This window comes from Lonchura striata, chromosome 7 (assembly GCF_046129695.1).
Source record: "Lonchura striata isolate bLonStr1 chromosome 7, bLonStr1.mat, whole genome shotgun sequence".
NCBI classification, from domain to species: Eukaryota; Metazoa; Chordata; class Aves; order Passeriformes; family Estrildidae; genus Lonchura; species Lonchura striata.
The window spans coordinates 12,449,168-12,476,158 of record NC_134609.1 but is presented as its reverse complement, the minus strand read 5'-3'; the positions used below and the strand labels follow the sequence as shown (position 1 = coordinate 12,476,158).

General features: G+C 38.5%; 1 protein-coding gene across 1 annotated transcript in view; it reads left to right on the top strand.

Annotated features, from left to right (window-relative positions):
* Positions 1 to 26,991, top strand: part of ZSWIM8 (zinc finger SWIM-type containing 8) — a 55,699-nt gene that overhangs the window by 11,977 nt on the left and 16,731 nt on the right. Inside the window, exons 2-11 of the mRNA XM_021548844.3 lie at positions 9,173 to 9,326; positions 10,490 to 10,584; positions 15,189 to 15,361; positions 17,056 to 17,163; positions 19,910 to 19,991; positions 20,604 to 20,724; positions 21,071 to 21,272; positions 22,137 to 22,312; positions 24,652 to 25,660; positions 26,445 to 26,576. Of these exons, the coding sequence (XP_021404519.1) occupies positions 9,173 to 9,326; positions 10,490 to 10,584; positions 15,189 to 15,361; positions 17,056 to 17,163; positions 19,910 to 19,991; positions 20,604 to 20,724; positions 21,071 to 21,272; positions 22,137 to 22,312; positions 24,652 to 25,660; positions 26,445 to 26,576 (2,252 nt within the window). The remainder of the gene's footprint in view (positions 1 to 9,172; positions 9,327 to 10,489; positions 10,585 to 15,188; positions 15,362 to 17,055; positions 17,164 to 19,909; positions 19,992 to 20,603; positions 20,725 to 21,070; positions 21,273 to 22,136; positions 22,313 to 24,651; positions 25,661 to 26,444; positions 26,577 to 26,991) is intronic.

The following is a 26,991-nucleotide window of genomic DNA, read 5'->3' as shown; positions in this document are numbered from 1 at the left end:
TAGGCAGAACATAGGTGAGTAGGATCTTAGGACTTCAAGTTAGTGTTGGAGAAATGTGCTGGTGTTTCTGTCCTGAAGTCATGGAAACAAATAATGCATTTTTTTCCTCCCCTCCCTCTTTACACATATTATTTGTTACCAAATGTAACTTGTAGCTTGCTACATTTTCCTTGAACTGTAGTTCTGAAGATGTTAATAAAGTGGTCTTCTTTGTAGAGATCTGATTTCTAATGCAGTACAAATGTTGTAGTTATGAAGCTTTAAGGACATAAGGGAGAGAGCTTTTTAAAGAGAAAAAGGGAAATTGTTCTTCAGCCAGCTGACCTTCAGAGCACAGAAAGTTTTCAGACATGCACCTCTTTAAATTCTTAGTATGTTAGAATTCTTAATGTTGGATTAAACACACATCATGTATCTTCTGAGTTTTAGTTCTCTGGTCAGTTACTGCTTACCATTATAAAACCTAACCACCTTTCTTTTTCTAGGGCTTTTTAGTCTCATGAAGTCAAGTGAAGGTGTTACCAGGAGTTGGCATGACACTGGAATGCTTAAAGACATAACTTCAAAAATAATGAGCTAAAGATAAAATAATTTTAACTCAGTCTAATATTGAAACAGCAGGAATCGTGCTGAGTGTGGCATTTTTCCACTGTTAGGTGCTCAGGTTCATTAGCAAAACCTGTTTTGAGGTGCAGTCCTCTGATTGATGTTAACACAGGTGAGCAAAGTTAAGTCAGTTGGTTTTCAGTTGTGGGGTTTTTTTAACTCTTTGTGCATTCAGAAAGGAAATGTAGAGAAACATAGTGAAATGGGTTTATCAGAAATGTGCAGAAGGGAACTGCAAGCCTTAACAGGTTTAAAACTACTGACACTTGGAAAAACCCCCTAACCACTCAGTCCTCTAAATCTGCAATAATTTGTATTCTTCAGGGCTTATGTGCAAATAAAATACAAGTATTGTTTTTCTCATATTTTAATGTATGTTAAGGCCTGCCTTATAGAAGGAACTAATTATAGCTTCCTAAACTATCTTAATCTTGGAGGTCATGATGCCAGGAGATATTTTGCCAGGATTATTTGGCTTTCAGCAAAATAATATACTTCTCTCATTTTGAAGGGAAATCCAAATCCAGGAAGCAAAAATAATTTGAACCATAAAATATTTTGACTTACACATACAAGCTGTTTGTGATGTAGTGTTAAGCAGTTTTCAGAAATTGAATTTGGATGAAATTTGACTCTGCTATGGCTTTTACTGCAAGTAGCAGGGACTTTGTGGGTGAATTGGACATCCTCCTGTGATAAAACAACCCTTTTTGCATTGGGTTAAAAATACTACCTTTCTTAAAATGTTGTGATGTCTGTAAAGAAATTTGTGTAGCAATAGTTGCTGCAGTTTTCTGTTAAGTGTGAAGTTTCCTACTCTGGACTGTAATCTGCCCATCTGGGATCTGTCTTTTTAATGGTTTGTGGCTATGAATCTCATCAGTCTTATGCAGTAAATGCTAATGAAAAAATTATGTGGCTTATTCATCTTTTCAACTGTTTTGTACATAAAAATGTCATTGTGTGGCTTAGGGCTGATGTAGGCCTCCCCCAAATTATTTTTGCTTTCAACATGGTCTTGTATCTCTGCATTTGCAACTCATTGACATAATTTTCAATGTCATTTCACTGCTGCAAAATGTTTATGTGATCAGATAGAGTTGCATAACTCTTGCTGAGGAAGAAAGGGATATAAGAATGTCTTGTAAACACAGATCCCATTAGGGTTTTAGTGCTGTTAGTAAGCTCATGGGGGTAGTAGCAATGGAGAGGGAGAAAAATAAAAGCAAATAAGAGAAGCAGATTTGCCTGTAAATTAAAAAAAAACTCAAAGTTTTAGTTGAGAGTTCTGCACTATTTACAGGCAGTAAGAAGGCTAATGTGCATATTTAATGAGTGAATTGCATAGACAAAAGAAAATAAAACCAAATAATCCTGCTATTTCTTGTTTGGTTTCTTTTTGTGAACAAATGTATGTGTGATTCGAAGTGACTCTTTGTTCTCTAGAGCATTTTGCTAATTTGTTGATCACTTAGTTCTCTTTAGGAGTATGTTTCTGATTATTAAAAAAGTGTGTATATGTGTGTGTATATAAATACTTTCATTCTTCCATGATGAGAATATCATCCTGCCATACAAGCCTCTTGGATAAAACCATATTTTTAGAGTTTTTCCTGTGGCTAATTGCCTGAAATACTTGAGGGTTGCATTACAGTGTCCTGTCCTTGCTGCTTTTGCTAGATCATTTGTTTAGTTGTGCTTACTTGTCATGAGTATGTGGATATTTTGAAAGTACAGAAACATTAAGAGAAAACAAAACCAAGGGAGCCCTCAGGTCAAAACGTTCCCTCTAGTCTGTGTTCTGAGCAAGGTTGATTAATAATAATCAGCAGTAGCATTTGTAGTATCCTATCTCCATCACTTGATCCCTGTTCTTGTGTTGTCTAACCCTCTTACTCTTCACGGTGTGTGAGAAAGTCGCACAGATGAATTCCACCAAAGGCTGTTCTCCATTTGTTGTTGCAGTTGGCTTTGTGAATACTGAGGTGTTTTGCAGGGAATTTGTTTGGAGTGCATAGTATCTGAGAAACTAATAGCTGAAACTTTATTATAGTTTGGTACAGCAAGTGTTTCAGTGTAAAGAAGTTGCTTGTTTTTTTAAGATTGATACTGCACAAATAGTTGGGGAATCAGGAACCTGTATCTTTGCATTAGCTTCCTTAACATGTAAAAGAAAAACTTCTACTTTTTAGCAATATTGTGGTTTGCTTGGTTTTTCTTACAAAGGAATATTGTGGCTTTTTTCCCTTTGTACAAAATGGCATGGAATTATTAAACTGAAGCAGGGGAATTGAAAACAGCTAATTGAAGACAGCTGGGCATCAGTATTTGAATATGGAGTTGTGGTTTCTGGTTTTCAGATGCTTCATTCTGCATATAGTCAAGCTGGACTATGAGTGGGTGCAGATGCAGCTCCCTGTATCCATTCAGCTGCCAGGTTCTGATGCAGGAGGGTCTTAGTTCAGCTTCTGGGTCTTCACCCCTTGGCTTGCCAGTTGGCTTTGTTCCCTTGTGTTGTATGTGGGGCAAGAAAGTGGTAGCCCTTCTTGGTGTCTGCTGGGCTCCTGTAAGAACCCAGCAGCTCCAGCTGAGCTGAAGCAGTCTATGATATGTGTGTTCTCTTTGAACACCACTGCGACCAGCTGTGTGATTTGAAGAGATCATATGCAGCTGAGAGATTGATGATCTTTTGAAGGGAAATGAATCCCTAGTTTTAAGTATGTGAATACTGGCCTGAAAGAGGGCATCCTGAGTGAAGTTTTCTTCATTATCTACAGTGCTTCTTTGGATGGTCTACTCTCAGCATATGTGTAGCTAATCTGTCTTTTGCTATATGGTATAGCTTCAAAGGCGCTCATCTGCGAGCCTTTACAATGGCAGTTTTTAATGATGTTCAATTTAGTTGCACTCTTCTATTCCAAATCCTCTCTCCCCTTACTTGGACCCATTTTAGTATGGGTATTTAAAGGTAAGTAGTTCAATTGTTTTCGGTGCTTGGATGTTACCTCTCTTTCTTTCATATATTTAAGTTTATCTTGCATTTTTATGTTAAGTATTTAGTTTCCTTCTGGAGCTTGGTGGTTGTGGTTCAGTACTTCCTGTGTTCCAAGTCTTACAGGCACAGAGTAGCTGAAAAATCTCATACACTTAGGTGGAGGACTTTTCCTTTATCTCTTTGGAAACACAGCTGTCCTGTCTGTGACTGGACCATGAACCTTAATTTAATTGTACTTAGTCTGACTTACTCCCAAAATTGTAATCCCAAGACTATTCAAGGATGCACTTAATATTCCATCATCTCTATGTATTATGTACTAGTGCATTATAGATGGGCTGTGTTTTTAATAAAGTTGCCTGAAATTTGGGAATTTTATAGTAAGTATTCACTACTCATCTCACAAGTCTGTGGTTGAAAGCCACAGAGCAGCAAGCAAGCACAAATGTGTCTTGTGACCCTTACTGCTTATGTAGGCTGCAAGGATGTTAGTTCAACACTTCTGATGTTCCCTTTTTGTTGACTTTGTAGGGGTGGGACTTAAGGAGGCAAAATGTTAGTGTGATAGAAAACCAACTGATGATGGTGTGTCTGTTACCCATTTAATCAGTTCTGCTCTTAATTAACACCTCTTTGAATAGGGAACTAAAATTCACGTGCTTGTGGATGGAAGTTTTCATGAGAAATACCTTTAAAGGAAGAGAAAGTATCTTTTTCAGACTTTGGCAAAATGCTTCTGGTACATACCGTGTAGCTTATCTGCAGTTCAGAGATGGATTTTTATAAGATGTTGCTTTTTATAAAATGTTGATTATATGGTAAAATGGAAGAAGAAAAAGAATTATAAACAATGGCATAAATGCCTTAGGTATATAATTTATTTGAAATAACAAATACATCTTTGCAAAATGAAACATAAGCCTTTTAATTAATATTCACCTTGGGAAAGGGTTTTAAAAATACATTCACAGCATTCACCCCCAAGTATTGGAGAGTTAAAGACAAAGGTGATGTTTTCTGATATTTCTTGCCAAGTCTGAGCCCTGAAGGACTATATTTCTCTGGCATCTACTTCTTAAAGGCATCAACTCAGAATAAATTTCTAGGAAGAAAAAAAAAAAAAGAACAAGAGAATAAACTAAAACCAACAGCAGAATTTTAGAAGGAAATGTACAGAAAACAGTAAGAAAAATATTTTTAAAGAGTTGGTTTAGATATGTCTATTAAATGCAATGCTTCCTCTGCTTGCCTGTTTGAGAATTCTCAGCACATTTTGGTTTTAAGTGATATCAGAAAGACAGTGTATCACTGACTTAAGCCAAGGGGCATTTTACTGACAGGCACTTAAATTAAGCAGAAATGCTCTACATGCATTCTATAGCAACAGTTTTATGTTTCTGCATGGGAAATCCTGTAAAAAGCAATGTGTTATTTACTATTTTTAAAATGAGATTTGTAAAACAGATTTTGTAACACCCCCCCCTCCCCCCCATACGTCCTTCACCAGTCAAGATTGAACTCTTCATGTTTCCTCTTAGTTTTACTGTTCTTCTCACTAGCTTTGACATCACAGGTGATTCACATAATTTTCTTCTTCTTGTTCTGTGTGTAGTTATAATACTTTGTTACTCTTTGTTACATTTAGGAGTGAAGTCAGTGAGAAAGGTGAGGGGAAAGGTCAGATGGGGACCAGGGCTTGCTGTAAAATCAAAGCTGTAAACTCATCTACATCTAAAGATAGTGCAGCCTAATGTGCCATTTTTCTAAACTTAGGGAAAGCAATGTGTCCTGTCTTTGTAATGTGTCTTCTCTCTTGCTGTGAGTTTTGTTTACTTGCATTTGTATTCATTCACTTGTATGTATAGTTTACTTTTAGGATGTGTATCAGATGAAAGTAAACAACCTTATTTCCTCAATGGAAATAACCTGATAACAGATATATTCAGTGTTTAGCCCAGTTGTTTTTTCTTTGTGTTTTAATAGCTCTGTGGTGTTCTCATGGTCCATGTTCTGCTGATTATTCAAGCTGTTTCTTCTCTGTTTTTTGGTTACTGTGCTGAAGGAATACTGCTACATCATTTTGAACATGATCTGTTTCTATGAGTAATTGTTGGCTGCACCTTATTACAGCCTACTCTCTAATAGGAAAGGTTAAGCAACTGCTACACATTCATCTCTGTGTGGTAAATCCTGCTGGCAGAGAAGTTGTTCTGCTGGTGAAAATGCAGGTTTGTGTGCACAGCTTGTGTTGGCTGTTTTGGGGTCAGGTGTGTTGTTGTTCCAGCGGGAATAATTACATCTATGCTAAAGTTTCAGCTGTTACAAAATGGCTATAAAAATCAAACCTGTAATTCGTGTAAAACAGTAGCAAAAAGGGCAGAATAGTCCTCATCAAAGCTACTTGTTGTGTGGCAGTAAATAATGAGGTGTGATTTATTCAGAATGGTTCAGATATGCTTGATCTTGCATTTTGGTTAGGAGATATAGATTAGATGGCTTCTCAAAATCCCTTCCAGACCTGGGTTTTCTTAATAATTTAACCTGTGAGAATTGTTTCAGGTTGCTTATGCTTTACTTGTGATTCTATGTTTCCAAGACTTGAAATGTGCTTTTTGTTCTCGTTGGGTTGTGTCTGCTTCCAAGAGCAAATAGTGATGCTTGCTGGTTTTGCTCCACAGTGTAAAATTGTCTTCTCCCTTGGATAGTGTTACCTCAAGAATTTGACTTCACTGCTGTTTAATTTTTTAAATTTGCAGTTTTCCTTCCTATACTTTGCTTTATGAGGAGAAGCTGTGGTGCTTTCTCCTTTACATCTTTAGCAGACTTCCTTTTTTCTTCTTTGCTAGAAATATTTATTATAGAACCTGAGAGTACCTTTTGTGTTATTGATAAGTGTTTTATTGATAATATCTCTTGATACAAGTGGGTATGAATCTACCTACAAGTAGGTATAAATCCACCAACCCAGGATTTGTGTATTCAGAAGTAAACTTCTTGAATAGATCTCTTTGTTTATGACTCAGATGAGAGTATTTGAAGTCTGTTTTAGCACCAAAGTAGGAATGTCCTGCTGACTTTACAGGAGTAAAAAGGGGAAAGACCCTCTAATACTGCTCTGAGCCATCTTGCAGGTAGGGTTGTCTCACCTTGGCTACATGGGTGACTACCCTCTTGAAACTTAGGGCAGTTCAGCTTCTTAATTTTAGCATTTACATGTGTGCCAGGGTAGCTATTGTGAATTCACTCACCCTTGAAGTATGACTGACAAATTATTTTCTACTTTTCAGTTAACTTCTACTATTTTTTCCATTTCTGTTCTTTATTGAAAATTCTGAACTTTACAATGGTGCATGGTCTTGTAAGTAAGATGGTTGTTTTTTTCCCCCTCCAGGTTTTACTGCTTTTGCCTTATTCCCAAGATGTTTCAGCTGTGTGCTCTTGAGTTATGCCACATAATCGGCCACGTGCCTTCTGCTCATTACTACTAACACGGTACAGCTGATGAATCAGTTAATGGCTTCAGTGCAAAGTCAGCCTTACCGTACTTCACTTTGTACAGTTATTAAAATCAAGCTGGCTGACTTGTGCTAGAGCAGATGAGGAGGTCTCGTGTTATAGTATTTCTAATCTAACCTTCATACCCAGAACCAGATCTTTATAAAAAGGAATACCATCCAGGCTGAAAGTTTGCATCTCTCACAAGAATGTACAGGTGTTTCAGTCACTACTGAAGTAATTTTTTTAGTCTTTTGCCTTGTAGAGGTTGTTTAGTTCTAGTATTGTGTAATGAGGTAACGGAATAGAGTACCTCTATAGAAGAAATGCATTTTAAACCATGCAAAATATCTCTCATTGCACAGAGTAATTTCAGGTATGAGAGTGCCTCAATTTGGATTTCCTGTGGTATCTACTACTACTACTGTAGCAGCAGGAATGATATTAATTTGACTATGTTGCACTAATTAGAAACAGAACACTTTTTAGGGATTAAAGTACTAATTAAAAACAGTATATTTTTTAGTGTCTTGATGAAATCTGTACACCTATTTTGGTTGTCAAAAGTGTAAATGAAATTGCTTTTCTGCTAAAAGATTGTTTATCTGTTATCTGTAGAGAAAGGGGCGCATCTTTTCCCAATGTTGTTCTTTTTATAATCTACTTCTCTCACATTTGTGAATGGGATTATAGCACTGTAAAAGAGATACTGGATCTATATAGAGTAAAAATCATTGGTAGTGGAGAACTTACCCTGATGGTAAAAGACTGACTTTGTCTGGGAGTAGAGAATAGTGACTAATTAAACGAATTTCATTGCAAAAACAAATAATTAATGTGGATGTTTGAAAACTGTGGGTTTTTTTCCATATTTATGTAATCCTTCCATTTGTCGGGTCTCAGTGCTGGGGGAGATGCTGGCTGCTTTGCTGTGTGCATGCACTTTCAAAGCCCTCTCCTGTCCTGTCTTTCCAGCTGTTGGGACTGGAGGACCTCTCTAGGCAGAGGGTGAGAAAGTGCTTACTGACATCAGGGTTTAAGTTTTCCTTTGATATGCTGCCTGCAGGCTGGTGTGGAGGGAAAGCTGAAGGCTAGATTGGTTTACATCCTGGCTTCCAGTGGTGTTTTAGTGGCTGGTGAGGGAGGTGAAGAGACATAACATTGAATATCTGAATTAATTAGGGGTTTGGCATCAGGGTTTGGAAGATGGGGGAACCAAGGCTGCTGTAGTGATGGGTCAGGAGGTGATCTCAGTAAAATAGGGATGTATGTACTTGCAAATACAAGTCTGGCATTTTGTATGAAGTGTAATCTGGGTCAGAGCAAAGCAGAAACATGAGGGTTCTGTAGCCTGATAAGAAATCTTCATCTACAGTAAAAACATAAAAAGTGGAGTTAGTTTGGTAGAAATGTGATGGTTAAATATACTTATATAAAGCTTTTACTGCCTTAAGATCCTCATGAGCTTTGTGTAGTCAGCACTGTACAGACATGTGAATTCCCAGTTGCTTCTCTAAAGAGCTTCAAGTATAAAGGCAGATATCATATGAAAGACGGTGGTGAAGGGAATAAACCGACAAATACTAATTAAAATTAAAACCTTGTAAGTAGGCGAATACTGAGTGTTGTCCAAAAAAGTCAACACTAAGGTTCCTGGATAACCATTCCATTGCTACTGGTACATATATGTTATACTAATTTTTTGTGTAGACTACTGGAATTAACAGGATGTTGCTGCCACATGGTAACAGAAACGTGTGAAAAGTACGTGGTTACCTTAAGTCTTTCTAAGCAATGTCAGTTTTGTCAGGAGACAAACTGCTAGGCTGATACAGCTCTTTTGACCAAGGACTGGTTTTTTTGGGATTTGTACCCATACCCTGAGTGGCTAAAAACAAACATGGAGTTGAGAGACCACTCTTCAAAAGATTTCTGTGCTGACTTTAACTCTCCATGAAAAATGGTCTTTAATGTGATGAGATAGAAGGTGGAAGAGCTCCCTGCTTTGACCTCTTCAACCTCTCACAAGTTTTGTTCTCTGAATGGTTAATTGTGTTTTTTTTCTTGTCTTTCTAGATGGGCTGGTGATCCCGTTGGTGGAACTCTCTGCAAAACAGGTTGCATTTCACATTCCATTTGAGGTGGTGGAGAAAGTTTATCCTCCAGTGCCCGAACAACTGCAGCTTCGAATCGCCTTCTGGAGTTTCCCAGAAAATGAGGAGGATATCAGGTAATAAATACTAATTCTTTTTCACTGATGCTTAAGAAAAGGTTTTGTTCACTTGAGGAGAATCATTGTCCTTTTGATATCCTGTATATTTGGTGCTTCTGTGGCTCTCATGTGCCTTTTGTAATACATGGATAGATTACTGTGGGATATGCTGTGGTATGGGGTTTTATTCTGGTGTGAGCTGCCTTGCATTTGTGCTAGGAAAACCATGTAGATGTCTAGGTTCTGTGTGTAAAGGATAACAAAATAAATGCATCCTTTAATTTGGCTAACAGTAGGCTAGCTTGTGGAGTTTTGTCCTTACATTAGTCTTACAAAATCATCTTTCCAGTTTGAACCTGTTGCTGAACTCAGAGCTTTAACAATTCAGAAATTGTCAAAGAGGGCTTGCTCAGTGTACTGTGCAATCCTTTTGTTTATGTAAATAGGAGAACCAGAATTTGCTTAATAGATCAGTGATCAGAGTTGTTATAGCCAGATGAATATATTTCTTATGTTTCCACATTAACTGTGTGACTACATAGTCAAAGTTTTTCTGCTTTTAGATCTATTTCTAAGCTTTCCTGAAGCTTTTATATGATACAAGGTCTACCTGTGTAAGTGTGCATTCAGAATTTTGTTGCAAAGTAGTAATGCTACACTCTTTTAGAAAGAATCTTGCTGAAAGTTCTTGGATATGTTTGTCTAAGGTTCAGGTATCAGATGGGTGAGGTAGTGTCAGGAGTGCTGATATAAGATAATCTGCTAGGGAATAGAGCAAGCCAGCTGGTTGTACATGCTCATTATTCTGATGAACACAGATATAAAAAAACCTCACAAGAGCATGCAGATAATTAGTCTAGAAGGAGTTTTTACTGTGGCAATCTAACATTGGACCTTGAATATACTACACTATATGAAGACTTAATTTTAGCCTGTGAATGAATTTGTATTTCAGAGCCTTAGGTGGAAATCTCTTAAACTACTGGTGACTATATACAAACCCAGTTAGGATGAGACTAATGATTTTTGTGGTTGAATTGTAATGTTGAAATGGCAGGAGAGACCTAGACTTTGTATTCCAGATAGCAAGGGTTTCTCAAAAGCAATGTCAGCAAAGAGGATAATGCTGTGAGTTTCTGAAAACTAGAGTGATCCTGACACGTTCTGTTTATGTCTTGCAGGTTGTACTCGTGCTTGGCGAATGGCAGTGCAGATGAGTTCCAGCGAGGAGAGCAACTCTTCCGGGTGAGGGCTGTCAAAGACCCTCTCCAGATAGGTAAGAACAGTGCAGCTCCATGTCTCTAGTTACTTCAGAGTCCCAACATCATATCTGCAATGGGATAGCAGTGCTATGATCATGTGTCAAAACAAGCTTGTCTGGCATCTTAGCTGAAACTCCCTGCTGTATGTATTCTTTATAATGTGTTGAGCTAAATGCTGTGTTTTATTTAGGTGTCAGTCAGGTCAGCTGTGAAATGGACTGAAAGATCAGAAATGTTCTTATCCTTAATCTGTTTTAGCATTTTGTAAAAAACTACATAAGATACCTTTTTCTCCATAATGCTTAAATTCCTCATTGCTAAAGAGAATTTGACTTTCTAGTTTTCTGATCAAATGATCAATTCCTAAAGTGCCTGTATGGCACAGAGGAAGTTTGCAGAGTTTATTCTTGTAACAAAAGAGTTTTATTAATTGTACCATTATTCATGTAGTGTTTTGGCAGATAGGAATCCTTCTTGTTGGACAGTGGGTTTTATAACTTCTCCTACTATCTTGTTCTTTTTACGTCTTTTGGCTATAGAAGCTAATCTTATCTGTGCAAAGAATTGGACTCTGGATTTTTCATTAAGACCTTTGAAGCAAAGAAGAATATTGAGATAGCTTTTTCAGTGGCAGCTGTTTGACCAGAAGGTATTATGTGAAATAAAGGTACTACTAGTATGTCAAGGAGGGCTGTGTAAATCCCATGCAGACTTTTTTTCTGCAAGTTTGAGCTTCAGAATCAGAGTATTATTCAGTATGTGGGAACCAAGCCTGTTCTAATAAGAAAAATAATAATATAAAAACCTGTATAATGTTAAGGAGGAAATTTAGGAAATTATTGTTTTCATGTGATGTGGGACAGAGACTTCTGTGGGCCTGTTTAGTTGTTAGAACCAGGAATACTTAACTCTCAGTGATGAGGGAAATGAATAAATTTAGGTAAAGAGCCCACAGAAAGTGAATAAAAAGGACATGTACTATAAAGGTCTGGGGTGACAAAAAAGAGGAGATGGTTTTTGAGACATACAGACTGCAAGAGACCAATGAACTGTTACCTGAATATAGGGTAAAGCTTCTGAAAGGGTATTACTTCCTCCAGTGTCTACTATAATAGCAATAGCAAGAATTCTTGGGAATGGAAGTAAAGTGATTCTTTGTCAGATTAAGCTAAAACTACCTCGCATAGTGTCAGTGAGACCAGATAGTAATTTTGGAATGTCAACGTTGATTTGGAAATTTTGCTAAATAGGATTAAACTGACTTTAGAGGGCATTAATAATCTTCCAATGTCATGACTGAAATGCTGAGAGAGGCCTCTAAGGAATCTACTAAACTTCAGGAAGCCAAATGTTTGAGGCAGAGAAAACGAGTCAAAAGAAGCTTGATGAAATTTAGTAATTCTTGGGGCTTTGACAGTGGAAAAGAGCAAAATATTTGATACACAATAAAGTACTGTGGTTAGCACTTGTTTCAGTAATACATTAAAAAAGTGAAGAGGTGTAAAGCAATGTACAGAAAACAAAGGCTAGGAATATTAGTGCAAAGCCTGTGTTTGGGTGAGCAGAAAAGTAGGGAAAAAGAGGAGGTGGTGAGTGATACAGGGGAAAAACTTCTCAAGTACATGTAGAAGCAACTATGATTCTTGACAAAGGATTATGTGTGTAGAATGGAAGGAAGAAATTTTGTTTAAATAGTAAGGTTGCCTTGTCCTTAGGAGAGGAACTCTATCTAATTGTGGGGTTTTTTTTCATAAATATAGCAGCCCAGAAGCTGGGCAGCAGTGATGGGTTGAATATTTTCAGTTGTCCACGCCAGATGATTTTAAGGTGTGTAGTTGCGGTATTGAGTTTCATACACTGACAAATGGGAGGAGAAACACAGGAAATGAAGCAGCCCTTGAGCAGGGAGTTGATTCGGAGAGGGATTGAGCAGTGCATTGTGATACTGTGTTCAGTAGGACAAATCTTGACTTGTGCTTTGTGCTCTTTTTGTCCCATTTCTCTTTGTAGTCTAAGATTTATTTTTTAGTCATAAATAATCTTAGTAATTTTGTCTGAATGCATATACATATCTGTGATTTCTGAACAGTAGCACCTCTTCATTACATTCCAAACCCCCAATTTTTTACAGCTTTCTCCTGTATATACTCATGGAATTGGCTTTTGTAGACCTCCTCCATCCATTCACTTTGTAGCAATCACATACCCACATTGTTGCACTGAAGACATTGCTGTTCTTAAACAGGTTCGTTGTAGATTTCAGGGGCTTCCTTTTTATCATAGTCTTAGTTTCTTTTTAACAGCTGAGGAAGGCAGCAGCAGGTTCAGTTTGGATTCTAACTTGCCATTTCCTTCAATAGTGTCTCCACCACTTCTTAGAGGTTCTCCTATCTTGGTTTCAAACAAGCAACTGTCCAAAATTGCCTTCTATGTAAAAGCTTTTGTTCAACTCTTGTTTTCCCCTTTTTTTTTTTCAAAAGTTCCTGAATTCTAAGCAGAGATGTGTGTTTTCTGTTACTGTTGTAGGGACATCAGAACTGCCCCTACAACAGTAACGGAATAGTGATGAAGAAAGACATGTTGCAATGAATTGATGTGGAACTTAAGAACATGATTTAGTGGTGAACGTGGCAGTGCCAGATTAATGTTTAAGTAGATGATCCTAGGGGTCTTTTCCAACCTTAAAGATTCTATCATTCTTTTAATTTTTCCTGGTGAAAGAAACTATTAATTATAATACAGATTGCTTTCCTCATATAGTTTTCTGTGCCATCCCACAAACTATTAAGCACAGCAAGATTGGTGTTGCAAAAGAATTAACTGGGCAGTACTGCTTGAATTAGCATTGTAAGTGTCAGACATGTTTGTCAAGCTACAGATTGAGTTGAAGCTTGTGATATACGTCATGTTAAACTCCTTAAATTTTGTATCTTTTTGTAAGTGTTCTTCCCTTGTTGCATTATCATTTGTCTTCATATACGAAGATGAATATCACAGTAGGGCCTTGGTAAGAACTTGGAACTGGAATCCAGTCTTCTCTAATACCTTTGGTATATTTATTTTGTTGCAGTATAACAGAATTCCTGAAATTCCAACTTGTGAAATGCTTAATTTGCTTATGTGAAAGTTAGAACATTACTCTGAGATGCTTTTACTGTAACAGAAGGACTAGCTGAACTGTTTGGGTTGTATTAACCAAATGTGGGACATAAATTAGAACTGTATCTGGTAATAAGCAGTGCAGTAATTTTGTGTGAATGCCTTCTTTTGTTTTGATTCTGTTCCAATTGCTAAAATGGCTGAAGAATTTGCGTGGCATTATGTGTACTAATCAAAATAATCACTCACATCAGGGAGAGGATTTGAATTGTGGTGAACAGGACAAATAGGTTAAGCAAGGTAAGAGCAAGTTTGTATTAGTATGGGGATTATATTTTGAGGAGGAAATGGTGCATATTATTTTAAATTGAATAAATTTAGTAGGTCGTGCACTTCTGAATGCCATCATTTTTATGATCTCACAATATCATAATAAAAACTTAGTGGTGTGGATTTATAATCTACTTCCTTGTCCTCATGATGGAGAAGTTATCTGTCCCAAGCCATATTTTTCTACTTAAGGTAGACTGTTGGACTGAAGTTTTCTTATGACTTTGATGCCCCAGTGCTTTCTGTGCTTCATTAAAACTGAATTCCAGATTAGCAGAGAGGTTCTGAGGCTGTTACTTGTTGCTGTAGAGGATTACTGACTGCTGATAGGCACCTTCAAGACGGGTAGAAGATGAATGCTCCTGCTGGCCTCTTCCTGATCATACGTGTCCCTCTGGATGAGCAACATCTCCAGAGGAAGCTGCATTATGAGTACAACTCATAAGCACTGTTCATGAGTCTACGTGAATCTAAGACTCCTCAAAGACCTTTGTCATAATTTATTTGTTTATGGTCAGTGATTAATGGGGCTAGATTCAAGTGTTATTTCTAAAATTTCTCCTTTCCATTGTTTTAGTCTAAGCAAGAGGTTTTGCGTTTTTTTCCTGAGGTCATGATTTGTAAAAAAGGGATATTAACAAAATTGCAAGGAGTTGCATAGTTGATGACAAATGGGTAGTTTCTGAAGCAACTAAGTGAAAGTGTGTGTTTCAGGTTAAGTGCTGCCTTCTTTAATGGACTGTGAAATTGTGAAAATTGATTGACTTGGAAATAATTCCAAACAAGTCACCTGGCCCATTTTGCACTGCTGCCAGAGTTAGCATGGAAGTTATACCTCACATATATGTGCATAATCTAGCTTTGACCCTGTAAACTAAACCTGACAGTTTTCAGGGATGTCTGTATCCAGTTCTGCTTTGCTCTGTTAAATAATAAGAGAAATTAATGTATTAAGAGCTGGTATGTTGGAGTCTCATGCAACACATTATGCTTCTCTGCTAATGTTTAGACATAGTTGGTTGGGAAGAAAGAAGTACTGGAGACTCTAGATCCATGTCCGTCCTTATATGGATGCTGTTGCCAGACGTACTGTTTCAGTGTTTAAATGGCATATACCTGTATTTCTGTGCTGGCTGGATCTTTTCCCCAAATACCTGAGGAGTAACTTTGGACTTGAAAATTTCCACAGGTTTCCATCTGAGTGCCACTGTGGTGCCCCCGCAGATGGTGCCCCCCAAGGGCGCGTACAACGTGGCGGTGATGTTTGACCGGTGCCGGATCACATCGTGCAGCTGCACCTGCGGCGCCGGGGCCAAGTGGTGCGCTCACGTCGTGGCGCTCTGCCTCTTCCGCATCCACAACGTAGGCGTGCAGCACAGCTCTGCTCTCCCTTCCCCGAGACTCTCCTCAGTGCAGTTCTCTGCAACACACATTCCCTTTAGAGAAATGGTTCTTGACACTCCTTTTGGTTACAGATTGTGCAAATGTCTGCTTGCAGTTGCGCTCTGTAGGCTGAATTGTCTGAGACCCTAAACTGCAGACTGTGCTTTGGTAATGTGCGGATTTCTAAGGGTAGATACTGAGTGCTTTTTGGCCCCTTCCTATTTCTCATTTAAATGCTAAAATTGCTCATTATTTCTTAATCTCTGAAAAGAGTGGAAGGTCACCAATAGTTTCTTTTAATAAAAGTCTTTGTAAGTACAGGATTTGAAAGCTCACTCTTTATGTTGTTTGATCAGAGTGCAGAAGGAAAATAATTTTGATCACTGTTGGCCTTTATGTTCACCAGTTCATTTTTACACTTACTGAGGTAACTGTCATTTTGACTTGCAGATTTCAAGCAGTCAGGTTTATGTTTTTATTTGACTGCTTTTATTCTATGTGGCCTTCCATAGAGCAAAAAGTAGGCATTTTATATCCTAACCAACTTCAGTTGAAAATGTGTAGAATCGACATGAAATACCAGTTGAGGCTTTGGTCTTACATACAGTTGAATTTCCTCTGCTTTGGGAAGCTGAGAAACAAAGAGGATCAAGTGTTGATTGAAAAAAACAGAAGACTTTCTGCTGTCACAGAACATTTTACAGCTAACATGCTTATGATCAACTCTAGATTTTTTAATAAGTTCTAGTAACCTGCTGAAGCTTGTTAGTATTTCACAGTGGACAAGGGCATTCGGCTTAAATATACTTTTGTTAAATAATCTGAATATTGGTAGACTTTCTGTATTTAGGACTGGAGAGCTGGCAAAAAAGTGGGTTCTGCTTTGAATTCTTAGTTTGAATTCTTAAAAGGTGGATATGGAGAATGAAGCTAATAAACAAATTGTCATTTGTATTATTTGCACTCAAAATTTGGACCCTGTGTAAGATAAAAATAATTATTTTGCCTGTAATCCTTTCTCCACCTGAAAAGTTACAGTGAAAGAATTTGTGTTTATATAAACTCACTTCTGACACTAGCAAGTTACAAGCCAAGGTATATTGCTCTATGTAGACAAGACATTATCAGAAATGTCTTTATTATCAAACTGCTCTTGACTGCATACAGGTTAAGTTTTAAGTGGGACATTTTAGTTACGTCGAGTGTAAAAGGTTAAGAAGCTAGTGGTGAGGTTTTTTATAATCTAATTTGTTCTAAGATATGGAAAGAGATTTTTAGACTGAATGAAGTCACTCTAAAGAGATAAATGAGATGGTGGTGATTCTGTGAAACAGAATCCCCCACAGAGCTGGTTCGTTTGCCAGAAGCTTAAGGGATAATATCCTATTTTAGAGGTTTGTTTTGAAATTGATGCCAGTATTTGTGCAACTGATAGCAACAACAGATCTTAAAAACATCAGTTTCCTTAAAAAAACTCTTAAAACTAGTTTTTATAATGCTTAGACAGCTTATTTGCATCTTATCTGCAATATACTACATAATTTCAGAGAAAAAAATATTGCCATCAAGACCAAGCGTGGTATGCATCAGCATAGCAAGTATTTGTGATTCTTCATCAATTTGATGAAGACAGCTTCATTAATTGAAGTTTGTGTCTCCTTTTCTTTCTTCAGGCATCTGCAGTGTGCTTACGAGCACCTGTTTCTGAGTCTTTGTCTCGGCTACAAAGAGATCAGTTGCAAAAATTTGCTCAGTACCTAATCAGTGAACTTCCACAACAGGTAAGTGGGGACCATCATCTGACTGACAACTTGTTAAATGTAGTTATCTTTATTCTGAGTCAATTTATATTCATATAAAATAACCAGTTGCATTATTCAGTCGTGAACAGCTGGGAAGGCATTCAGTTCTTGCTCTTTCCAGTTTTGCTATTCTATTATTTGACAATTGTCTATTGCCAAGTAAAAGATTAGAAGTATCTTAAAAGGAGAAAGAAGAGTGGTGGCTATTCATATCAGCATTGTGAAAGATCAAACACAGTAAATCAGTTCATGATTATTGAAAAGTTAGGTCAGCCCAAAGCTTGTTTCTTTTTTGTGTGTTTGGTTAGCTAAGTGGAGAGAGCTACCCAGATATAAAGTATTGTATGTACCTTAAGTGGGCACTTTCTAGTGCTCCTAACTGGTAACCTTTTGACATCACCCATTTTAGCTTCTTGTCAATTCATAAGAATCGTTTGGTATAATGGATATGACATTTTTTTAGTCAAAGGCTCTCTCATTCCTTAAATATCTTTGCTGTTCAGGGTCAGGTCATTCCTAGCATCTGCCTAAAATGTTAGCACAAAGTAGACGAGAATACTCAAGTGATTATGAAATGGCTGCTTTAAAATTACAAGGGCTTGGCAACTTTTTTATGCTGGTTCAGCTAAAGGAGTTTGAGAAAAACAGACCTGCATGGGTATCTGTCACATTTCAGCAATGCATTTGTAACACACTCCTCTTAAGTAGGAGTTAGATTACTGGCAGCATGTGCCTAAAATTCATATTATGGTTCTGTGCTTGGAGCACTAAGATATTCTATTGCTAAAACATCCTATACATTTCCCACAGAAATACTTATCCTCTTAGGAGAGGAAATAGAGGAATTGTGTAATATGAAAGTGATAAAAAAATACTGCTATTTTTTGCTGAGAGATGAGTGCCAGTAGTGTGTGCTTCTTGCTGCATTATGTAACAGGCAAAGATTTTTTTCTCTCCTCAGACTAAGCTCTATAGTACAATCTGGTGCTTAATAGGGGAGGGCTTTGAAAGGTTATTAGTGGTAGTTGTTACCTGAATGGCATGTGAGTTGGCATGTTTGCTTTCAGATATTCAATGTCTGTCTGCTCCTTTCTGTGGGGTTTATTTCTCCTTTGGTCACATGTACCAACTGTGCATTAGGGACATCTGGATTAATTAATTATTACAATTTTGCCAGATAATCTGATGAATGCTGCCCAGCAGAAAAGTTTAGGGTTGATGAGGAGATATGTCTTAAACTATGTTGTGTAATTCCTTTGAAAAAGGCAAAGCACGCCCCAAATACTTTTAAAAGTCTTATTCCTGGTCTTCAAGATTTTTGAGTGGAAATAGATACTCTAATTCCTTGGGACCCCATATTTTGACCACATGATGTAGAATTAGAGTGGGCTGTACACATGGTTCTATTTTATCCTCATTTTCAGTTTGTGAATGACATGGTACACTCTTGAAATGTAATGCTGAATTACTTTCATGTGTAAGAGAATGACAGTTTATAGGAATGCAGCTAGGTGTTTTTCAGAATCTCCATAGAAAGTGTTTTCTCTATCTATGAAAATCATGGAAAAGCAGCTGGAATTTGTTACCTAGTTCTTCACCCAAGAGCTATTTCCTCTTATGAAGCCAGCATTCCTATTCCAATTAAGCATGATTATATTAGCAAAAAAGACTGATGGAGAGTCACTGCAGGTGGCTCAACCTTCAGGTGTGACACTGCCTAGACCTGTGAATTTTCTTAAAATACGTAGTAGTGGAAAAAGGGTGCAAAATACCTTAATGCTGAATTTGTTTCTTTAGGTGATTGAAATGTAAAATATCCTTATGAAGCATTTTTTTCTTCCATCTGTTTGAGATGTATCTGTATTATTTGCAAATACAGGTGTACTGAATGTGCCTTTCTTTGCAGTAAGAGTGATCTTTTACCTCAGCTGTTGTATGGAGAGAGGTGGGGGATATTCTGCTGCAAGTCATTTTAATCCTAATTATGTGGATTAAAAAATTGCCTGTTTTGTGCATACATAATAAAGGCTTAATTGATCTATAATTTCAGCCCAGGCTTAGTGTGGGGAAGTAAACTCTTACTACTGTGCGTTTTTCTTTCAAAAATAGTATATTAAGGGTATATCCACATAGGATTTTATAATCAGTGTGAACCTTTTGCTGCTTATGCTCTGAGCTGGTCCAGAAGCTATGATTAGTTTAAATGCTGAAATTGCATTCATCTACTACTGAATCCCTTTGCTAACTGGATGGTAAATAAGCTAAAGTCTGCCCCAAACATTATATATAGATGTATTTTATAGTTTGCTCCCCTGCTCCCACTTGCTTGGGTTTTAGAGAAATGATTTAGCAGCAAGAAGTAAAGATCTTTCAAAGTGCAGGAAAATGGTGACCTTGACAGCAGAGGCTTCCCTAACTCTCAAAATTAGTTTCAGTAACACTTTCTGTAGGCTTCTATTCCTCCAGAAATGAGCTAATAAACAGTGATGGTTTTGCTTACTCCTTAGGGTGTCACTGCAGAAAGTGAGCCTTTCGTGGGTTGTGAGGGAGGTTTCACGGCTGGTGGCTGTTGTGTGATCTTTAGCACCCTCTGTCGTCCTTTCTGGAAACGTAGCTCTGTATTCCATACTCCTGAAATTGCCAGAGCGCTTCAGTCATGGTCTTTGACTGGGTGTAGCAGGATAAGAAATACTGTGTATATTGAAAGTTTATTTCATGTTTTCAGATTCTTCCAACTGCTCAGCGCTTGCTGGATGAGTTGCTATCTTCTCAGTCTACTGCCATCAACACAGTATGTGGAGCCCCAGGTAATTTTGATACTTCTTTTTTCAGCAATCTGTATCACAGATAGGAAGAGAATTGCTTCAGGTTCCTGAACTGATTTGTTAGCCCGCTGCTTGGATTGCAGATGGAAATAAAGGAAAAGGGATGAGTATTGGCACCTACATATATATATGGCACAGCAAGAGGCACCTCAGAGTGCTTGCAAAAGAAGGTTGCATCAGGCAATGCACTTTCTAACAAAGTGTTTTTCTTTTTAATTCAGTATTAAATATAGAGTCCTGGGAATGTTGTTTGGAGGGGATGTCTCCCAAGTTCCTGCTTAAAACTGGACTGTTTGCAACACTAGACTGGGTTAGCTGTGACTTGGGGTAGCTTATTTAAGTGTTGGTTACCAGAGATGTTAGAGCATTCCTATTTTAGTGTTGCATTACCTTTCTGGTCAAGAAGAAGCTGCTAATTTAATGTTGTTAACATTGAAGGTACTGTCATGGTAACATTTTAAGATAATTCTGAATAGGGTGTTCAGCAATGGGTGAAATAACTTGGGTAGCACTGCTTGTGTACTCTGTGGTTGGGCACATAGAGTAAAGTATCTTTAAAGCTTGCTGACTGTAAACATGTCTTTCTTTTGTAAGATCCCACTGCTGGACCTTCTGCATCAGATCAAAGCACCTGGTACTTAGATGAATCTACTCTGAGTGACAACATAAAGAAAACTCTTCATAAATTCTGTGGACCCACTCCGGTTGTTTTTAGGTAAGCTGTTTCCCATTGAAAGGAAAATGTGACTTTCATGTGATCTGTAAATTAATTCACCATATAGCCTGTATAATTTAGACTGAAGGATGCTCACTACCATGGTCACTCTTCGGGACTGTATTTTTGTGCAGCTTCTGCAGTGTTACTTCAGTAGAGCAGACTGTATTTCTACAATATTTTGCTTGTGTGGTGTTCTTTAGCTCATTATGCATTCTGTCTTTTAGGTTACTCGTGTCTGTGCCATTGAAGGGCAGACATATTTCTGGATTTAGATTATACTCAGGATTTTGTATGACTGTGCTTGATTTCATTTTTTCACCTTATTCTTCTACTTTATGTACAGTGATGTGAATTCAATGTATCTGTCTTCCACTGAGCCACCAGCTGCTGCTGAGTGGGCTTGTCTGCTGCGTCCCCTGCGAGGAAGAGAACCTGAAGGAATCTGGAACTTGCTTTCCATTGTGCGGGAGATGTTTAAGAGACGGGATAGCAATGCAGCTCCTTTGCTGGAGATTCTGACTGACCAGTGTCTCAACTATGAGCAGGTATCCCTTTGCTTCGAGTTGGGGGATGTTTTGGGGAATCAGGCAGAGCCAGTAACTGGTGCTTTATGTCTATACAACCCATGGCTGAATACAATAAATTTTGATAGCCTATGTGTGTTGTAGGCAGGTGCTTCTCCACACTAAAAGGATGTTATAGTTTGCTCTTGTTCTGATTTAGTGATGTCCTGGTAACACTATATTCCCCAAATGCCTCAGTTCTTCTGACATGAATATGTAGAGTCTGAGTTCTTTTGTTCAGCGTATTTGATTTGATTTCTTCCCAGTCAAGGTGATTTATTTTATTGTTTTTTTTAAACAAAGCACATCATGTATGAGCTGTCATGTTGATAAAAACTGATGATATATGTTGTGTGACAGAATCTCAGATTCTTTTGTTATCTTTACGAAAGATACCTTTTGGTAGATTTAAACATTAGTTTATTTTGTTAAAATAATATTAGAAAAAAATATTTCTTTTGATAGTTCAGGACTTTGATTCAGTCTGTAATATGAACTGTGGTATAGTTTTCCTTATTGCTCCATCCCATACCTCAGCTTTAGGCAAGGGAAAGGAAATGCTCCATGTATCACATTTGTTTACTTTTTCTCTCCAAGTGTGAAGACCTCTAGGAAGTGAATGTCCTGTGAGTGTTTTGTTCTTTGGGCATGTGCCTTCTAACCACAGAAATTTGAGGCCCTTAGTTCTCACAAACCAATACTACTTTAATAGTCCTAATTATTTTGGAATCACATGAAAACCTGTATTAACTACAGATCCTGATTCCTTGGGATTGTGAGATAAAGTGAGAGCAGGGGATGAGATGTTGGCCACAGCACAGCTCCACTGAACCTTTTCTTCTGCAGATAACTGGCTGGTGGTACAGTGTGCGAACATCCGCGTCACACAGCAGTGCCAGTGGGCACACAGGACGCAGCAATGGCCAGTCAGAAGTAGCTGCTCATGCTTGTGCAAGCATGTGTGATGAGATGGTGGTTCTTTGGAGGCTGGCTGTCCTTGACCCAACTATTAGTCCACAGAGGTGAGCTCTTCCTGTCTCTCTGTGATACTCAACCACATTAAAGAGTTTCGTCCTCTGGATTTCTTGTGTTTGTATCATTACCTCAATACCTGTTCAACCATTAGTCCTTCTGGATTATGTGCTGTGTGACAGTCAAAGCACTGTAATTACTTTAATTGCTATTGCTGCTTAATTTTAGCAACATCAAGTAGTGCAACTAATTTGTTTTCTGAGTCCTTTCTTACATATGGGTGTAACTGTGCATTTTAGTCCCAGTGGAGAACATTTCTTTGGATGATAGCACCAGCTACCAATTAATTTTAAAGGTTTCTATATTTAACCATTCAGCAGTTTAATGGAATTCTGTTTAGCCCAGTCATTCACTATTGTGTATTTTGAGATGAGCCAGTTCTTACTTTCTGTGCTCTTAAGGAGTTTGTTCTCTGCAGTGTAATGGTAAACAGTGTCACCAGTGTATGATTTTCAGTCAGTGTTTTCAATTGTCTGAGAAAAAATTGTGTGGTTTCTGCAGATTTCTAAACCATATTGTGCTCTGGTAAGTCACTGCCATCTTAATTTAGCACCATCTTTATTTAGCACAAGTTGAATAGCAGAGGAGGTGCTGAGAGCTCCTGTTGAGATACTGTGGTTGACATTGTAATACTTTGTTTTGTACATCTTGTCTACAGAGTGTGGTGTATAAAATGTATTGGATTAGCTTAATATGCTATAAATTCTCAGAAGTTTCTCAGAACAAATGAAAACAGGATGATAATTTCAGAGCAATTACATGTTAATAGGATTTGCTTTCTCTGAATTGTGTAATGTTAATAAAATGCCCTATGAAAGGCATACCAGGGACTTAATGCTCTGCTGAAATGGATGCAGTTTCTGTCTTGTACAGTTTACAATATGAAGTAGCTAAGTATAGGAGTTGAAGATAAAAACTGTAGGAAACTGGGAATGAGGCTTAAAATAAACACAAACATCAGTCAAATCAGACAGAAAAAGCATAAAGTGTTTTGGACATTAATAACATATGAAGTTGTGCTATCTTTATTCACATTTGAGTTATTTGATGCAGTTCAGATTTGCTTAGATCTCCTGCTCCAGCTAATGAATAATTGAAATGCTCCTGCTTGATTACCTATTCTCTTGGTGTTTGAGTAGTCTCCAAGGACCCTCTTCTTGTGCTTCCTGATCCTTACTGTGAATCACAAGGAGATTTCACAGATTTTCATCTTTATGTTACCCTTCTCAAGTAGTTCCTGCTCCTTTTTCCTTCTGAAAATCATCTTCTTAACCAGTATATTTCCTGATTAATTAATTTATTGAGTGGACAAATATAAGTAGTCAATTTCATTTAGTCCCTTTTGTCCTAATACACTTTGCACCTAAATTGGGCCACCTCAATTTTTATTTTGTTTGCTTGTTCTTTTACTTTTGATAGGAAATCTGATAGAATTTAAGTGTTGGGATTATGCACCAGAAATATGTGGCAGAAACAGAATGGCAGTTGATAGGCGTGGTGAAATTTCTAGAAATGTCTTTATTTTGAATTAGATCACCATTTATACTATTTTGCTCAAGTGCATAGGCCTTATGTCAGATTTGGAGCTAGAAAATGCATAACTGTTTTGTTCTTTCCATAGTAATATGGGGGCATGGGACTAACTGTGTAACATGAGTCTATGTAGTCCTGCCAGCTTGCTGCTTCTTCAAAGTTACTTGAACATCAATTATTGCTGTCCCTATGGTTTGCAACAGATTGTTTTCCTGAGGACAGCCTGATAAAGCTTGAATTAAATTGTTGGCCTCTATATAGGCACATTAGGTTAGAGGTAAATGCCTGGGAGGGAGATTAGATGGTCCCGTCTGTCATTGTGCTTCGCTGGGTAGGCAAGTTAGGTTGTACTTGTGAATGTCTTAACTGGAGTTATTCACAGGGCTGTTTCACAGCTGCTGCCAACTGGTTTATGAGTGCTTCCAAGGGCAGTTCCCCATGGTACTCTCTCATCTGAGACTGCTGAGACTCAAATCACTAACACCTTATTTAGGGCAGATGAGCAAACAGGGCAGACAGTGTTTTTTCTTAAACCTTCCAGTTTGTATTGTGCTTTCATGTTGGTAATGTTCATGTTGTGTTTCTGGATCATGAACCTGTCTAGAATTCAGTTGTTAATAAACCTGTTTGCTTTTTTCAGCCTATCTTCTTCTTAGAACTGTTTGTATTTAGCATTAACTTAATTCAGCAGATGATGTTTCTGGCCAAAGGAAGGAAGTGTTCTGTGGCTTAAGTCATAGTTTGTTGCAGGTGCTTTTTGTGTCTGCTTCCTAACCTGTCCTCTTTCTTCTCTTAGGCGCAGGGATCTTTGCTCACAGCTCAGACAGTGGCAGCTGAAAGTCATAGATAATGTTAAGAGGGGTCAGCACAAGAAATCACTGGAGAAGCTCTTCCAAGGTTTCAAGCCAGCTGTAGAAGCCTGTTACTTCAACTGGGAGGAAGCTTACCCCATTCCTGGGATTACATATAGCAGCACTGACAAGAAGAACTCATTCTGTTGGGTAAAGGCCATCCAACAGAGGAGCTGCAGGTTGCAGTGTGCAGAAAGTGCCTGTGAGGCTGGTAGGACCCACAGCCAGGAGGCCGGGGGACAGTGTGTGCAGCCTGGGGACAGGCTGCGGCCCTCTCCCCAGGAGCCAGCGGTTCGTCCCAAAGAGCTCACCGGAAAGCGGAAAGTTGTCTCTGAAACGCCGCAGAGGGTTCTGAGACGGCTCTCGGCAGAAGGGGATAAAGCTGTCTATAAGACTGCAGTGAGCAAAGCAAAGTTGCCGGTGAGCAAAGGCTTGACCAGTAAACATAGTGGGAAACGCCGTATGAGCAGTGAGGACAGCTCTCTGGAGCCAGACTTGGCAGAGATGAGCCTGGATGACAGCAGCTTGGCACTGGGGGCAGAAGCCAGCAACACCTTTAGTTTTACAGAAAGTCCACTGAGCAGGAGCTACAGGGATGCCTTTGAGGAAGATGGTGGAGTGTACTTCTCCGAGGGACCTGAGCCCACCCTCAGAAGCAGTTCCATGTCCAAAAAACTATCCAAGGGCCCTGTAGGGGAGATGGGTAGTGGTGATGATGACCTGCCTTCTGCAGATGAGAATTCTGGTGGTGTGAGTCTGAAGCCAGAAGAAGTGGGAGAGAATGGTGCAGCAGGGGGAGGGGATGATGGAGAAGAGGAAGATGATTACCAGGTATACTATCTGAATCCACAAGAGGTAGCCAAGGAAGATGATGACAAAGCTGAAGGGGGAATTGAAGAGGAGCAGGATATATTTGCTGGTATAAAGCCTCTGGAACAGGAGAACCGGATGGAGGTGAGCTGAATCTAGTTCAAAATGCTGTTTTGCTGTGTTGTATAAATCATGGTCTTGCCACCCTCATAGCTGTCACACTTAACCTAGGATGTTGTTAAATCAAGTGCTTAATTAAAGTGTTGTGATAACCAACTGTGTCATAAGGTATCTACAAGCTTAGTGCAATGGTAGCATATGTCTGCTTCCCACAAGCTTGATTCCCTATTTCTGTGCTAACTGCAAGTGTGTCCCAGTTTTGGTTGGTCCCATCTTGCACTCCGGGATTTGTAAACACAGACAAAACAGTGTGTACTTTTCACCTAGTCTCACCCTTTGAAAAGGCAAAAATTATCTGAAATTAAAAATGAGACTGAGGTATAGTCCATAAGAAAAAATTAAATCCAACCGTTTAAGCAGAAGTTCTTTGGAAAGGAGAAGCAGTCTAAATAAACTGTGTCTTATTCCTGTAATAACCACAAAATGTGTTTAGAGATTGCACCTATATAACCAAGCAGCCAAATGACAATGCATGGAAATAGTGGTAGTTTGAGGTTTAGTGTTTTTTGAGCTATTCTCTGATTTCATACCTCTTGGAGAGATGACAGGACTTAAAAATGTAAGAAAAGGCATTTTAGAGGAGTGCTTCAAGGAGTGATGGTGAAAGACTAGGCAAGGATTATTCTGAGAATACCTGCTGCTGAAGTTAGCTGTGAATTGTGCCTGCAGTCTTTGTGACAAGTGGCTTGATCAGGCTAACTCCAGGCTGGGGTAGTGTGGTTTGAACATGACCTTTTCTTTCTTGCAGATCCTGTTTGCCTGTGCAGAGGCACTGTATGCACATGGATACAGTAATGAGGCTTGCCGCTTGACTGTAGAGCTTGCCAGGGACCTACTGGCCAACCCTCCAGATCTCAAAGTGGAGCAGCCACCAACTAAGGTAGAGAGATGGCAGAACCATTGGTAGTCATGATGTTAGTACAGCTCTGTGCAGGTGACCCTGTTTTTTGTGATTCTCTCCAAAACTTTAGTCTCCTATTTCATAGTGTACATAACTGGAAATGTTAGTAGCTTTGTTGCTTCAGGATAAGAGGGTTGGATGTAAGGATAAACTTCTGGAAACTCAGTTGTAGTGACACTAAGCAGTGCTTGTTGTATAGAAGGGTTCCCTTGGAAGGGACAGGTGTTTGACATCTGCCTGCACAGCATCAGTCCAATAGGGAACATGTGTCTTGTCCACAGGCCAGTTCTTTCACTGTGTTGTGGTGGGGTGACATAGGGAAAGCAATGATGTTCAGTGGTAACCACTGAAATTTGAGATTCCTCAGCAGAAGGAACAAAATCTCAATGTATTT